Below are 17,589 nucleotides of genomic sequence, written 5' to 3' on the forward strand. Positions count from 1 at the left end.
GCATCACCCTACTTTCTCACGCAAACATTACCTATGACCCAGACAACAATAACACCATAACCCACAAATTGCACAGCACTCACACACACACAATGCCCACCCTGAAGAGCATCGATAACAAGCCAACCACAACACACCAATTCCATGCACAGCCTATGAACAACTTAACAAACCAAAACAACACAGACAACAACAACCCCATTACTCACAAATCATACAACACTCACACAGACACAATGTACGCCCCAAACAGCACCCATAATAACTCACCACCAACTCACCAATCATATGCACAACCTTGTGACAACCCACCAAACCAAAGACACAACAACCAATCAAGAGCAATAGCCTCCGGAAACGAACACAATCGACAAAATGAGGAAAACAATAACAGCAGCAAATTCAACCACCGAAGGAACAGACAACTAATAAAAATAAACACGTCAAACCCTCCCTTGGAACCATATCGCTCAATTCATCTAGGATACATCAATGCAAGATCAGCAGTAAGGAACTCAGTAGACATACTAGACTGGATCATCGCAGACAAACTAGACCTCCTATTTATCACAGAAACCTGGCTCCATAGTCCTACAGATCCAGCCATCTTAGAAATATGCCCACCAGAATACCAAATCACCCACTGGACAAGGAATGGAATAAAAAGAGGAGGTGGAATAGCTATAATTTACAAACCCGAATTCACCATCACAATCACGGGTGAATCTACCTCCCCACAACTCGAAATTGCATCGACAAGAATAAACCATCCAAATCTAACAGGCCACCTCAACACAATCCTATTCTACAGACCCCCAGGGAAATGGCAAGACTCCCAAACACAACTCATGGATTTCATCTCAAATTCCTGCGTATCTTCCTCAAACATCCTCATACTAGGAGACATCAACTTACACCTAGAAGATGACACCTCATTAAGCACACGAGAGTTCAAAGAATTCCTAAAACTTTGGGATCTACAAGCACCTTACATGCAACCGACTCACAAAAAAGGACACACACTAGATATCATAACGAACAAATTCGAATCGGATTCAACCATCATGATCACGGACACAAGTTGGACACCTACACTATGGTCAGACCACCATAAAGCAAATGTCACTCTCTGCTGGCGAAAAACACACTTAAACACGACCAATAAACCCGAGCGAACAACATACACAACGAGAGGAAAAATAGACTCCGCGACATTCTGGCAACAGATCTATCAGTACGAGTGGACAACAAACGCTGACACCATCCAATTCCTCCAAGAATGGGATGAGCTATGTACAACAACATTAGACAAAATCGCCCCAACCCAAACTAGAACATCACACAGGAAAAAAACAAACCCATGGTTCACCGAAGAGCTGAAAAAACTTAAAACACAAGTCAGGAAACTAGAACGAGCTTGGAACAAAAAGAAAGACGAACAAACACTAAACGACTGGAAACTACTTCGGAGAAAATACAAATACGCCATAAAACAAACAAAAAGACAACACTACAAAACAATAATAGGACCAAATTACAAAGACACACATAAACTCTTCAGCCTTGTGAACAAACTGCTAGATACCACACCAGTTACAAATAACGGTGAAAATATACCAGACGTCGACAACCTTGCGAAGTACTTCAAGGAGAAAATCATACTATTACGACACAAAATACCCGCCAGTCCCATAGAATACGCCACTCTTCTAGACTGTCTGGACCCAGAAGAAGGAGCACACCCAGCAGACAGAACCTGGACCGAGTTCGAACCACTACCAGAAGACCTCATCTCTAAAGCTCTCAAAAAATATGCCAAATCCAACTGCAAACTAGACGCATGCCCAAACAGCCTCATGAAATCAGCCCCTCAACAATTCACAATTGACCTAACGAATCATGTAAATTACATGCTACAAAACGGACTCTTCCCAAAAGAAAAAGGAAAAATCTTACTCACCCCAATTCCAAAAGATACAAAGAAAAACCTGAGCGAAATTACCAACTACAGACCAGTAGCATCCATACCACTAATAACCAAGTTAACCGAAGGGATGGTAACCAAACACTCAATACTACATGATGCCCAATCCGGATTCCGGTCGAACCATAGCACAGAAACAGTACTAGTCACCCTTATGAACAAATTTAAGCAAATAATAGCAACCGGGAACAATATACTCCTCCTACAATTTGACATGTCAAGCGCCTTTGACATGGTCGACCATGAAATCCTACTACACATACTTGAATACTTCGGCATTGGAGGAAATGTCCTAAGCTGGTTCAAGGGGTTCCTAACCCTGCGCTCGTATCAAGTTACATCACACTCAACCACGTCCAAGGCATGGATACCGGAATGTGGAGTTCCACAAGGATCACCCCTCTCACCAACTATTTTCAACCTAATGATGATCCCCCTAGCAAAACTCCTATCAAACCATAACCTCAATCCACATATATACGCTGATGATGTGACAATATATATCCCCTTCAAACATGACATCAAAGAAATCTCCAACGAAATCAATCAAAGCCTACACATCATGAACACATGGGCAGACACATTCCGTCTGAAATTAAATGCAGAAAAAACTCAATGCCTGGTACTCACCTCCCAACACAACACCAACGAATTCAACGCGATAAACACACCAAACCTAAACCTTCCAATCTCAGAAACGCTAAAAATCCTTGGAGTCACTATCGACCGCCACATAACACTGGAAACCCACGCAAACAACACAACTAAGAAGATGTTCTACTGCATGTGGAAACTGAAAAGGATAAGACCACTCTTCCCAAGATTCGTCTTTCGTAACCGAGTGCAATCCCTCGTCCTCAGCCATCTGGATTACTGCAACTCATTATACGCAGGCGGCAAAGAGCAAACACTGAGGAAACTTCAAACAGCCCAGAACACAGCAGCCAGACTCATCTTCGGAAAACCAAAATATGAAAGGGCAACACCACTACGAGAGAAACTACACTGGCTTCCACTGAAGGAACGCATCACCTTCAAGGTATGCACACTAGTCCACAAGATCATCTACGGCGAAGCCCCAGCCTACATGTCCGAGTTGATTGACCTACCACCCAGAAATGCTAGGAGATCTTCCCGAACATACCTCAACCTCCATTTCCCTACTTTCAAGGGCGTGAAATACAAGACGCTACACGCGTCAACCTTTTCTCACACGAGCACGCAGCTTTGGAACTCACTACCATGCAACTTAAGAGCGATCCACGAACAAGCATCCTTCCGCAGATTACTGAAGACCCACTTGTTTGAGTCAATCTACGGAAAAAACCAAAACACATAGAGTCTACACTCACTTACATCAATGCATCACACATCCACTCAAGATCTCTCATTCCCCCCAATTCCACATTACTCATACATATACTTACAGGAATAGGTAAACCATGTGCCTAAATGTCTTAACACTACCCTTAAACTTCCTATTACCTCCTCCCAAAGTCTCCCTGTTGATGTCCCATTGTGATATTCCTAATGATAATTTGATTATCATAACTTGTACAATGTAACCCATAACCAATTTGTATCAACTGTATTCTCTGTATTCATATCTTATTGTAAGCCACACTGAGCCCGCAAAGAGGTGGGAAAATGTGGGATACAAATGCAAACAATAAAAATTATGGATGCAAAATCCAGTCAAACAAGTTGACTCAAAGTGTGCATCAAAATTGGTCGTGACTCATCGGAACATATTTGGGCCAATATTCAGACCGCAACAACTTCCATGCAAACAAAGATACGGACTTGAAATTTTGAACAAGCATTATGCTTGTGCTGGACATAATACTGCCAGATTTGCAACTAACCAGCATCTATAACCGCCCTGCATGATGTCTTCAAAGTTGGCACTGTCAGCGCAAATGGTAAAATGTACCAAAGTTCAAAGCCAATTATTAAAAAAGAGTCTGCCTGAATCAGCTTGTGAACAGTATCATCTGAAAGAGAAAATTGTGCTCTACAACACTGATATGTTTTTGTTTTGCAATGCCACCATTAAGTAGCCATTTACTCAGGTCAAAATATATTTAGTACGCTTGATGCGCTAATTTTTCTTCATTTCTAGGAAATTGAGTCTTAATAGTCGCTTAAAAGTATTGATATAATTATTCATTCGTATTTTATTCATTGATTGTCCAATCGTTTATTGTGCGCTGTTATGGTGGATTGGAAACGTTTGTGAAATGTCAGTTGAACAGAAAGATGCTTTCATAAGCTTTATGCATCCTCATGGTCCCGCTACTTCATTTTATTGGCCAGTAAGACGTGATACTTGCTGGATCCCAGAACAACTTATCATTGCTGTTATTCCAGCTCCATCAGTGACATCATCTGGTCGGCAATATAGTGTCCATGAAACCGTTCTCTTGCAGATCAGTGATGCTTTCAGAATGATGAAGTAACTGAAGAAGGCAGGCTTGGGAACCTGCAATGAAGTAACTGAAGAAGGCAGGCTTAGGAACCTGCAGTGAAGTAACTGAAGAAGGCAGGCTTGGGAACCTACAGTAAAGAAACCCACAATCAGGCTTGGGATCCTGCAGTAAAGATACCCACCCATGGCTGTTACTGCATGGCTATCGGGCGTGGCCCGAATGGCGATGGGGATGCTGGTTTCAATGTGATAACCAGTAATGGCTCGGCCATCATGGACCAACACAATACATCGCGCACACAAAATATAACATACTTTGACCTGAGTAAATGGCTACTTAATGGTGGCATTGCAAAACAAAAACATATCAGTGTTGTAGAGCACAATTTTCTCTTTCAGATGATACTGTTCACAAGCTGATTCAGGCAGACTCTTTTTTAATAATTGGCTTTGAACTTTGGTACATTTTACCATTTGCGCTGACAGTGCCAACTTTGAAGAGATCCTGCAGGGTGGTTATAGATGCTGGTTAGTTGCAAATCTGGCAGTATTATGTCCAGCACAAGCATAATGCTCGTTCAAAATTTCAAGTCCGTATCTTTGTATTTCATCGGAATTAGCATCAAAAACTGTACAGGATTTGAATTTTTTAGCCATTCTTATAAATGTGTTTGGATTTTATTAGACCCCAAAAATGGCATTTTGGTAAATGTCGCGCGCTCATGGACTAACAACCTTTCAGAAAAGGGGGTCTAGATCTGCAACTATTGCAGTTAGAGACCTCAAATTTTGGGAAACGTTTAACACCTGACTCGCACAACAGATAAAATTTGAACAAAATTGGAGAACATGATGGTGGGAACTTTTTTTAAATTTTAGACCACTTGGCATGGAATGACCCAGTAGTCCCTATCATTTTCTTCTGTCCTATAAGGCACCAAAATGACCTGCTGTAGACAGGGTTCCATACTGTTCTCAGCCACTGTCATTAGGTTAGTACCCAGTGTTCTTTCCCTTCATTTTCTTGCAGTTAGGTTTTGTTCTTGATGCAGCAGCCCATGCAGGATGAAACACAGCCATGTCGGACATAATTTTAATTAGATTATTCATGTTAAAATTACTGAATATAAAATTCGTAAACCTGGAAAGCTAAATTGTAGAAATCCAAAGTGAGAATGGAACTTTGGGCTTCTACGTGGCAGCAGTGAGCATACTTATGTGCAAAAAAAAAAAGACTTGTGAAAACGTTAAACACTCAGGTTATGAAGATGGTGAAAGTACATGTGGATTATTTTGTTTGTTTGTAGCCTGATGTCTGTTTCAAAAATATGTACAACTTAATGGTTAACATATAAAGTAGGCTAGAGAAGAAATGTGAGAAAATATCCTTGTACTCGGAAGTGAAGCTAAAGTGCACATTCACCACTCTCAGACCTTGCTGGAAGACATTGTTATGATGGGAATGATTTCAGTCATGAAAAGGCACAATACCTGTAGATTTCAAACCATTATAGTTTTATATGTTTTTCTTGGTACAAACTGGAATTCCAAATGTATTTCAGATTTCATGCTGTTTTGTCTTGGTTTGTGAAATTAAAGTAGTGCAATAGAATTGCTTTCCTAATCTTCCAGCCTTGTAGCCCTGTTTTGAGTCATAAGGACCCAAGTATCCCTTTTTTAATATGAAGTTGGCGTACAGTGCAGATTTAGGTATGAAGATCATGATATAAAACTTGTAACAGCATTTTATCCATAGCCTTTACCTTTACTTTTTTTTCCTTTGTGGCAGCGGTTGTTAACGTAACTGATGCATATCGAGTAAATAAGTACTGAGGTTTATTCTTCATTAACCTGCTTCAAGTTAATCATTGAATTAGCCTGTTACTATCAAGTTAAGAAATCTTGACTTGTAGGTCAATCTTTCAGGATAGGTACTCGTAGAATAAACTCTGTGTATTTATTTATTTCCACTTTGCTCACACCTTTTTCAGTAGTAGCTCAAGGTGAGTTACATTCAGGTACACTGGATATTTCTCTGTCCCAGGAGGGCTCACAATCTTGGTTTGTTTTGTGATTTACAAAAAGATTCATGTTCATTTTAGTTGTATTTTTCTCCCTCCTCAGTCTCCCTATCTACTCTCAAAGTACAGCTCAGTGAATGAGGCCATTCATGAGCTGCTATCAGGTTACAACTGAATGTGGTGAAAGACAGGAGAGAGCAGGAATGCAGAATTTCAAGGAGTTAAAAGTATTTTTAGCTACTGTATTCAAAACTCTGTTGCGAAAATCAATCCAGAGTATGAATTATTATTTTCTTTGCCTTTTCTTTGAAAGTACTTCAACTCAAGAAGTTGCCAGTTGGTTCTTGGAGCTGGAGCATTGCAAGTTGTTGGTTTGAAAACGATAACTACCAAAAATTTGGGTAGGTATAACATTTTAAAATCACTAAGAAAGCCAAGAGAATCTGTGGTGCAATAAGCATTCCCAAATGGGAAATGTGAGGAAAGATACAAACTTGTTCAGTTCTCGTTTGGCTGACTGGAACTATAGCCACAGAGATTAAGGTCCCAAATGGAAAGCCGCTGAAAGTGGTGCTCTGTAGTATCCCTAGTGGCTGATCTGTTGTAGCTGAGTCATGGTCTTGTCAACAGGGCTGGTCTTAGGCAGGGCAACAAGGCACTCCCATGGGCCCCACGGTGGCCTTAGCATCTCCCTCCTTGCTTCAGCCATCATTGCCGTCTTCTGTTCTCAATCTAACCGCCTTGGTCAACTCTCTCCTACTGGCTTTCGGCTCCCTGCAGCACTGCTTTCAATCCAGGCCACAAACAGTGTCAGAGAGGTAAGCACACTACCTTCAGCAGGCCGGAAGCTTTCTCTCTGCTGCAATTTCCTGTCCCACATAGGCGGGACGCTGCAACAGAGGGAGAGCTTCCGGGGCCACCAAAGGCAGTGTGCCTACCTCACTGATGCTGCTGGCAGCCCGGAAAATTGAAGAGGCAGCGGTGCTTGAGCTGGAACTAAGGGAGTGGGTAGGAGAGAGCTGAAGGCGGTTAGGTTGAGACGGCTACTGAAGCCCATGAGGTTGGTCTCCCTTTCTCTCTCCTCCGTGCACTCTTCATCCCCTTGCCCAAACAAAGCAAGCAAATCTATGAGCTGCTCTAGCCACGTTGTCATTCTTTATTTTTGGCAGCATTTTTATTGGACCTCACTTATCTTTTCAAAGATGCCTGCTTGTGTAGACAGAGGAAGTATTGGTTTCATCTAATTAGTTCTAAATCGTATTCATTGTGTCATTTGGAGGGGCTGGTTATAGGGACTCACTGTATTCTGATGTTTTCACCTAGTAAAGGGCCACCAAAACAGACATTATGAGTATCAGGTGCTTAACAATCAGACTTACTATTTATAAGTACAGTTTTAAAAAATCAGTAATTAGGTTGAGACCTGGGAGCATTTAACATCTTTTTTTCCTGTGCCTACATCAAAAGAAAAAGATGGTGTGTGGGAAATTGCTCCTTTTGCTTTGTGGAATGCAGTGGTGTATTATAAGAATGCACTTTCCTTTTTTTTATTACTGCTATTTCACAGAGAAGATATTGAATAATGAGGGAAGAGTTTCCTTCTTTCAGAACTGTCCAGTCAGTCTAAATGTGCCAACATTGTCCAGTTCAGCACACTAATTAGTTGCTGAGTTCGTACAACGTTAATATGTTCAGTGGAAAATAAATCTGTTGGCTCAGGCTGCTTGCTATGTGAATATTCAATTACTGGTTCATTATTGCTACCAAGTATTACATATTAAGGGCATTTGTTTTAATTCATTTATCCCGTCCTTACATGCACATGGCTTTGCTTTTTAAGCACAAAGGTTTTCTATGATAACATTGTGCTTATTTGAATTAGTTTTTCTGTACCAAGTTTTGCTTGATTTGTCTTTATTTGAAATAAAATGTGCTAAAACGCATCTTGTTAACAAGGGGCGGGGGAGCACCAAACAGGTCTTCACAGGGCCCCACAATTGCTAAGTCTGGTCCTGCTTGTCAAGTTCCGTGCCAAGTTTACACAGAAGAACAAGGTCAGTGTCTCAAAACAGATAAAAACCGTCTCTGTTACACTCATTCTAAGGTAAACACAGGAGGTAATGGAAATGAGAGCACTGGCACTAGAAAAATGAACACCAAGCACACCGAAAGCAGAGTCAACAGGAATACAGGCATGGTTAGTGGTGAGAGGCCAGACCAAGGACTGGAACTGGGAGATAGACTGGGACAAAGCATTATCTGGTTTAAGTTAACAGGTTAAGTCATAATGTGTAAAGAACAGGTCTAAACTAACAAAATAAAGAGAGACCTAGTACAGTGGCACGGAGTTAACCAGATATGTTTGAATATCCAGTTAAAGACAAGTTATTCAATTATATGGTTATCTTTAGCTGGATTAAGCATCACTGAGTATTGCGGGGCTAACTTTATAATAAGGTGCCTAAGATGTCAGATCATTTAAGGCAAATATGTTGCGTCTATTTTATGAAGGTAACATATGGAGTAGTGTACAGATACTGTGGAGTTAATTTTAGGCGTTTTTAGTGTGACATCGTAGCCTGCAAGTTGGAAAGAGAGAGGTGACATTTCTGGAGTTATTTCCAGTTTTAGGGGGATAGTTACTAAAGGTGTGTTAAAAGTCATGCATTATTAGTGTCTTTGGCAAGTGTTGTCTTTGTAGGCAAAGCTACAGCAGTTTCATCATCCCATGATTTCATTCCTAGTTTAGAAGCTCTTGCAAGACATTTTCCAGAATTAAGGGGTATAAGACTAAGTGGGAATTGCAGCAACCTATATAACGTGAAGTTTTGATAAAATTGCTCCAAGCTTTGCCTACCATCAAGCTCATTTTCAAAGCACTTAGCCTCCCAAAGTTCCATAGAAACCTATGGAACTTAGCCTCCCAAAGTGCTTTGAAAATATGCCTCCATATGTGACAAAATGAGGTGGCTTTATTTAAGACTACTTTTTCACTTGCCTTTTTTGGTGCACTTCGGTTGAGCGAGTATGTTTCAGAAGTTAGTTAATTTAAAGATTAGGCATTCAAGAACTGATCAGTTGGGTAAAGGAGACTGGTTATTTATGGTGTGTACCTAATTGCCTTGTGCATAGTGCACAAGAATACCTGTATTTGCCACTTTGAGGGTGGTTATTTAGGTAGAGTCATGTGGAAGGCTCACTATTGATGAAAATGTGCTAAAGTGTCCATTAGCAGCTGTAGGTGGCTTTGTTTGCTGCCGAGAGGGGTCTTCTGGTGCATGCCATTAAGAAATTAGGGTGTCGGTGATAAATTCATTAATTGTTTTGTATTTTCTCCTGTTTTTGCTGTCTGTTTCTTCTGTATGTTCTGCAGCACATTAATTCTTTGTATGGATGTGTGAACATTCGTTTATTTTCTGAGCAAGGAAGAAAGCTACACAGAAGAGTGGGTACTTTATTTGACTTTCATGGCATGCATTGGGTGCCAGCTCTTACCTCCGCTCTTAGAGGCTTGTATGCTATAAATGGGTGGACTTAATTTGTCAAATTAAGAGGGCTTTATTATTGATATGCTGCTGTTTTCCTTATTCCATCTTCAGTTGCTTGTTATTCCCAGGAGGGTTTGGCATGATGCTGTTAGCACTAAAGATATTGAAAGGCTTTGGAGGAGATGTATGCTGAGATCTCTTAAGTTTCTTTGTTGCATAGGTTGTTCTCTGACATGTGCTATCAGGTGATTGCCCTGAGCTGTGTTGAGGACATTCATCTGCCAGATACTGGACAAGAAATATTTATAAATACTAGTCAGTATTTATTACAATGGAGTGGCAAAGCTTTTTGGGCCACAACTTTGGGGTGGGGAGACAGTGCATGCCAAAAGCAGTCCCCATCTGGGCACAAGTTGATATGTTCTTTTGCTCCCAGATTGGCTGGATGGGGAGGGTCAAATGGAAGTGCGTTCTGGTGATTTTGCACATGGGGATGAAGGAACTTAGTGTAAATCTTCAGTGATGGGTTTAGATATGCAATTCCACCTTGCATTACCATAGGCTGGGTAAATGTGGGAAGTAAATGCTGAGAGGATTAGTACTTTGCCTAGGGTGGCACCATCTAATCAAAGTTTATGCCATTCTGGGAGACATTATATATGTATTGTATTAACCAGTTTCATGTAAACTATGAATGCTGGAAAATAAAGCTGCAGCTAAGTTTTGCCACTAAAAACGTTTCTGAGGTTTATTGATAAGTTATGGTGAGTGTTGGACTGAACTGTGAATGCCTAAATTAGGAGTGATAACTTACTGGCAGTTTTTGTTTTCCTCCTTTGTTCTTAAAGAAATGGTGAAAATGACAGCAGATAAACATAAAATGGCCTATCCAGTCCATCCATACCAACTAATTTCTACTATCTCCTCTTTCCCATCTTCTGTGCTTGTCCCATGCTTTTTTTTCTTAATTCAGATTCAGCTTGTCTCCACCACCTACACTATTTCCTTAGAATACTCCTGAGTCTATTTCCTTCACCTTTATCTTATGCACCTTCATTCTGGAGTCTCTATTATTCTATACACTGAATAAGGTCTGACCATATACAAGGGCACTATCACCTTTTTCCTGCTTGGACATTCCTCTCCTTATGCACACGGATATGATTACATCCAAATCCCACTCTTCTTTCATGCACAGAAGTACTTCATCTTTTATATTGTACCACTCTCTTGGATTTTTGCAGCCCAAATGCCCTGCAATTTTAGCATTTAATCTTAGCTACTAAATTCTTTCAAGCTTCACTAGATTCCTCCTCATTCTATCCACAACATCTGAAGTATCTATCAGACAGCTCTTCCACAATATTGTGTTTGTGTTATCATAGTTCTAATATGATTGTTCTACTGTGCTGTTTAATGTGTATATTTCTGGTACTATATCGTATTACTCCCATTTCTTGGGTTTAATTTGCGATCTCCAAATTTACCTCATTGATTGTATTTATGCTTGTTTGATCATTTCACTATTGTTATTCTGTTTAATTGTAAGTTTTATGTAAGGCTCTGTATCCTGCTGTACACTGCCTTGGGTGAATCTCTTCATAAAGGCTGTTAAACCCAATAAATTATGTTAAGAACCAGCCCAAGCAGTGATCCCTGTGGCACACTGCTGGTAATGCCCTTTTTCCTCATGGTAAGCTTTACCTACTACTACACTTTGTCACTTTCCACTCAACCAGTTTCTAGCCCAGTCAGTCACTTTAGAGCCCCTATGTAGAACAGTGTTACGAGTATCATGTTGAGTAAAGAAATATACTAGATCCCCTATTTTGAGGATGTCAAACTGCAATCTTGAAGGCCACAAACCAGTTAGACTTTCTGGCTATCCCTAATGAATATTCATAAATAAATTTAAGGGCTGTTTATTAACTTTAGTCAATATCCAATATACTTCCTACAAAATGACTACTATACCATAACATATACAATTTATATATATTAGTCATTTTGTGGGAAGTATAATGAATATTCATGAGAGAGATTAGCATGTAGTGGCTCTGCTGTATGAAAATATCTCATGCATATTCACTGCTAATACATCTTGACTAAGTACATACTTAAATACTCTTTATTCACATGTCAAAGTTATACTTAGAATAAAATGCACACTTACTTACATTACACAAACAAAATCATTTTACACGTTGAAAAAATAATTGGTATAACCACCCCAGATTTCTAATCAACTTAACCTCACATCTAAATGAAAATTATACCAGTCCTCTTATCTTTTTTGTTAGTCCTGTGTGTTAACCTTTGAAGCTTCTCGACAGTAGAAGCCATAAAGGGCTATTTGGCTTGGCCTTGTTCTGAGTAAAAGTCTTTCTCTGAGGACAAGCAGGCTTCTATATTCTGACAAGTGGGTGATGCCGATCTGCATCACCCAGTCTAGCTTTTGCCATAGTAAAAAAGAGCTTTGTGGGGCATGAACTGTGCTCCACCCATCACGCGAATGTGGTCTCCTCAGTTCTCTTTTTTCCACGTGAGGAGAAAGTTCGGGTTTTTTGTACTCTCCTCACTCGCCTGGTCTTTTTGAGAACTGTCAGTGCCTTTCGGTATTTTTTTCTGCTTCTCTTGTTTCTCTTTGTTGGGCCTTACAAACCCGTCCTTTATTTTTTCTTTAGTTTTATTTTGCCAGGTTTTAGTTTTCTTTAAGTTTTCTTTAATTTCTGTTGTCTTCGGGCTGTTTTTAGGCACTGACTTCGGTTGGGTCTTTCCCTTTCTTTTTCTCTGTGCCTTGCCCATTTTTCTGGCACCATCGACAGAGTTTTTCCATCTTTGTCCACGATGATTCCCAGTGATGTACCCGGTGCAATTGGATGTCGAAGGATTCGGCACCTGAGAAGCATCAGCACTGGGAGGATCACTCCCTCCATACAAGAGGTGCGTATCTCCAAGCAGCCGAGATCCTGTTCCCACTTTGACCCAGTGGTTCTGCAACCTGCACCTCTACCGGCACCCCAGCTTTTCCCGGAGTCGCCTGTGGTGTGGTCTGTGGCGCCGCTTATGGCCACAGTGTCGACTGCCACCCATGCCGGTACTCCCTCGACATCGGTTGGAGGAAGCTTCGCCGGTGTCAAGACAGGAGCTGACTTCTTGACGCCACTCTCGAAGGCACAGTTCTAGGCATCAAGGCAGGTGCGGTCTCAGCGATCCCTTTAGGGAGATACTGTCCAACACCGAGGAGGACTGCTCACGGGATTCAGAGGAAGATCCCAGATACTTTTCAGATGAGTCTTATGGGATCCCCTCTGAACCCTCCCCTCCACCTGAAAGGAGACTGTCTCCGCCAGAGAGCCTTTCATTTTCATCTTTTGTTTAGGAAATGGTTGATGCCATTCAATTTCCTTGGGCACTGGAGGATGAGCCCAGGGCCAAGATGCTCCCCTCTCCTCGAGGTACTCAAGGAAGTCCTCAGGAACTGGGAGGTCCCCTCTGTTGGTTCCTGTTGTGCCCAAGAAGATTGACACCCAGTATCGGTTCCAAAGTGAACCATGGTGGGTGGAGTCCACTCTCAAAAGAGCCAGGACTACTAGGGGCTATGCCTCGGTGCCCCCAGGCAGGGAAGCTAGAACCTTGGATTCTTTTCAGAGGAAGATGTTCCATGCTTTAATGCTCATCTATCGTAAACAATCCTACCAGCTCTTCATGAGTGCAACAGTTGTCGGAGAGAAGGCCGAGCCTTTTCGCCAGTTAGTCAAGCAGCAGAAGGCGTGTCAAAAGTTCTTGGCCAGGGGCACTTACGACACTTTTGATGTGGCATCCAGGATCTCTGCTCAAAGTATAGCAATGCGGAGACTCTCATGGCTGCATGTTTCTGACTTGGAACACTCTGTTCAACAGCGGTTGGCAGGAGGATGCTTCTTGCCGGGAGGATACCCTTTTTGGAGAGAAGGTTGAGGAGGTCACTGACCAAATCAAGAAGCGTACTAATACAATTTCTTCTCTCTCCCACTGGGCACCTTCTGCACCGGCCTCCTCAGCTAGGAGGGTTTTTGGCAAGCCAAGGAGCAGTCTCTACTACTATTCTAGCATAGATATACTCCTTCGGCTCACCATCCTACTCGGGCTCAGCCCCAGTGCACACGTTCATGTCAACAGCGTGTGCCTAAGGCCCCGGCTGCTCCCCAGTCAAAGCAAGGGACAAGCTTTTGTCTGGTTCCAGCAGAGCATAGCCACAGTTAAAGTGTCCATCCTGGATGACTTGCTGGTCAGGGGCAGGCAAAAAAAATTTTCACCTAAGGTGGCCTCTTAACATCCAACCAGTGGGTTCTTCAACTAGACCATCTCAGATACACCCTCAATTGACATCTCAAACCTCCAGATTGCCTGCCGAGAACTCTTCAGCTCTCAGCACAGGTAGGTACTTGCAGAGGAACTCTCCGCCCTTCTAAAGGCCCTTGCAGTTGAACCCATTCCACCAGGGGAAGAAGGGCAGGAATTCTATTCCAGGTACTTCCTTGTGCAGAAGTCAGGGGGGATGCGTCCCATCCTAGACCTAAGGGCCCGGAACAAATTTTTAGTCCGAGAAAAGTTCAGGATGGTTTCCCTGGGCACCTTTCTCCCAATGATTCAGTAAAATGTTTGGCTATACTCTCTGGACTTAAAGGATGTATATACTCACATTCCGATACTTCCAGCCCTCCAGAAGTATCTTCGATTTCGGCTGGAAACACATCACTTTCAGTATCACATGTTGCCTTTTGGCCTCACAACAGCTCCCAAGGTCTTCACCTAGTGTCTAGCAGTAGTTGCATCATTGCTATGCAGACTGGGGCTCCATCTGTTCCCGTATCTCGACGATTGGCTGGTAAAGAGCACTTCATGATGCTCGGGAGTCCATGTAGATGTCTATTCGTATGCTAGAGCTACTAGGGTTCGTTTAAACTACCCCACATCCCATCTATACCCTGTCCAGCGATTAGATCTCATAGGAGCCCTGCTTGACACACAGAGGGTTCAAGTCTACCTACTGGAGATGAGAGCAGATTATCTTGTCTCACTGGCGTCCAAGGTTCGTGCCTCTCAGCAGGTCACAGCTCGACAGATGTTGAGATTGCTGGGCTACAGGGCTTCCACAGTGTATGTTACACCCATGACACGTCTTCACGTGAGATCACCTCAATGGACCCTGGCTTCTCAGTAGTATCAAGCCACGGGGAGTCTAGAAGATATAATTCAAGTGTCCCCAGAGCTTGTACGCTGACTACAGTGGTGGACAGTTTGATCCAATTTGACTCTGGGACTTCCATTCCAAATTCCTTAGCCACAAAAAGTGGACCAAACTAATTTTTGATGATCTTGAAGCACCTGCGGTATAGGCAAGGCTATTGATTGCTTGACTAAATTCAAATATTTTGTGACAGATCTTTTCCCTTCAGAAATGTCCCCTTGAGATGTAAGGGGTATATGCAAAGTAGTCACTAATTTGTGTAAAAATTTTGTATAAGATTCATCCTGGACAGGAAGAGTCTCATCCTGAGAAGTAGAAGGAAGCGCAGGTAAATCTTGTCCTGTTGGAGTCATGTGTGTATGATGTGAAGAAGCCACTGAAGGCGCTGGTGAATTTACTGGTGATTTTACTGACAACACTTCCTGCACCGAAGGTGAAGGAGAAAAGGCACATAACTGCTGCCTCTGAGGTGAATGAGGCAGAGATATTGCTTCAGAGGTGACTAATTGAGTTGATTGAACTGCAGGCTGATGCATTTTTTGCTGATTTGCTAACAACTTCATTAGCAAATCCACTATTTTCAATTGTGTAGTGGAAGAAGTGGAAGAACGCCCTCTAGAGGAGGCATGAGAAATTGACTGAGTCGATCCCCTACATCTAGCAGAGTGAGAGGGTGATCGAGCCTGCCTTCTGCATCGCTTCTTCTGAGGAGCAGCAGATGAAGAAGAAGATGAAGAACTGGATCGAACAGTGCTTCTGCCTCGAGGAGAATACTCATATTTTGAAGAACGACACTGTGAAGAACGACTTGGTCTAGCAGAACGTCGATGGTGCCGTGCACTGCCCTGCCTGGTACCGACATCGGATTCATTGCTCGAAGTCGAGCTCGATGACCTCTTACGATGTCGAGGGTTGTTGTCATGACGACGTCGAGCATCAGCTGATCTCGAAGATCTATGATGCCGACGTCGATCTCGAGAACTGACCTCGATGTCAGTGACTTCTCTCACAGACACTTGCTGTCCATTTTGTAAAGAAAGAACCTGATCCCCGGGCACTGAGGCAAGGGGGAGAGCAGGAATGGACGCCACCTGATCCCCGGGCACTATGGCAAGGGGAGAGCAGGGAGAATAGCAACATCCTGAAGCGCTGAAGCTGCTGATACTGTGACAGCCATAGGCGGTGAAGCTTCGTCAGAGGAGCTGACAGATCGAGTTTCAGACTGAGACGCTGTCAAATGCTGCTGTAATTTAAATGCCCTAATGTCCAAGGATTTCTGAGACATATTCTTACAGGCAAAACAGGACTTGGTATCGTGATGTTCACCTAAACACCTCAAACATCTAATGTGTATCTGTGAGAGACAATTTACGGGGGCATGTAGCGCAAGCCTTAAACCCCGTTTTTTTCTGAGACATAACGTAAATAATTTACAATTGTAGATGACTGACTGACTGACTGAATAGTAAAAACCGGGTCGCTGTCAATCGCGGAAAAAATAAAACTGACTGGTCTGGGCTGTCAAGTGTATTTATACAGTACTTATGGGCGGGAATCCGCTAATTTTTTTGCTTTCTTTTTAAAGCGTTGCTATTGGATGGCCGGGTCACGCACGTCATCGTGGCGTATATTCAAGGGGTGTGGCTAGAAGATCCTGTCCATGGAAAACACACTTTTTCAGTTTGACTGGCAGATTGCATTTCCTTCACTTATGCCCAGGCTAAGCTGGCCCTAGAGGGTCATGTCATGGCTCATAATGTCAGAGCCATAGTTGTGTTCGTAGCACACTTGAGGTCAGCCTCCATTGAAGAAATTTGCAAAGCTGCAACATGGTCTTCAGTCCACACATTCACATCACACTACTGCCTTGAGCAGGATACCTGACGTGACAGTCGGTTCAGGCAGAGTGTTGCGGAATCTGTTTGGGGCCTAGAATCCAACTCCACCCTCCTAGGCCCGATTTTATTCTGTTCCAGGCTGCGCACTCATTCAGATTGTATATAGCTTCAGGTTACAGTGTTATGTCCTTGCCATTGCAAGGCCCAATTAACCAATGTCTGTTGTTTTTGGTGAACACAGCGAAGGTGACACCAAACGTCCAACGGACTCAGAGTTCACATCAGAAGCTTTATTCAAAGTATGTAATGGAGTCGACGCGAATCGTGCTTCGGCCACAGAGGCCTTCCTCAGGTGCAGGGGTGTAGCCAGACAACAGATTTTGGGTGGGCCTAGGCAAGAAGTGGGTGGGCACCAAGTGTTCTCTCCCCCCTCCCCTCAACCACCACCCAAAAAATATCTCAGCTGGTGAGAAAACACTTCTTTCCATCTTGGCAGTCTGCAGCAGGCATGCACGGAAAACTGAGCATGCGTAGGTGCCGTTATTGTGGAGAGTAGCGTGTTTGTTACCATCAGGGGGAAGTCTTCAGCTGGTGGAG

General features: G+C 42.6%; 1 protein-coding gene across 2 annotated transcripts in view; it reads left to right on the top strand.

Moving 5' to 3' along the window:
• VPS54 (VPS54 subunit of GARP complex) overlaps positions 1 to 17,589 on the top strand; it is a 300,862-nt gene that overhangs the window by 230,526 nt on the left and 52,747 nt on the right. For both annotated transcript variants that reach the window (XM_030196152.1, XM_030196153.1), the window contains exon 19: positions 6,747 to 6,834. In XM_030196152.1, the coding sequence (XP_030052012.1) occupies positions 6,747 to 6,834 (88 nt within the window). The remainder of the gene's footprint in view (positions 1 to 6,746; positions 6,835 to 17,589) is intronic.

Source organism: Microcaecilia unicolor, chromosome 3 (assembly GCF_901765095.1).
Source record: "Microcaecilia unicolor chromosome 3, aMicUni1.1, whole genome shotgun sequence".
Lineage (NCBI taxonomy): Eukaryota > Metazoa > Chordata > Amphibia > Gymnophiona > Siphonopidae > Microcaecilia > Microcaecilia unicolor.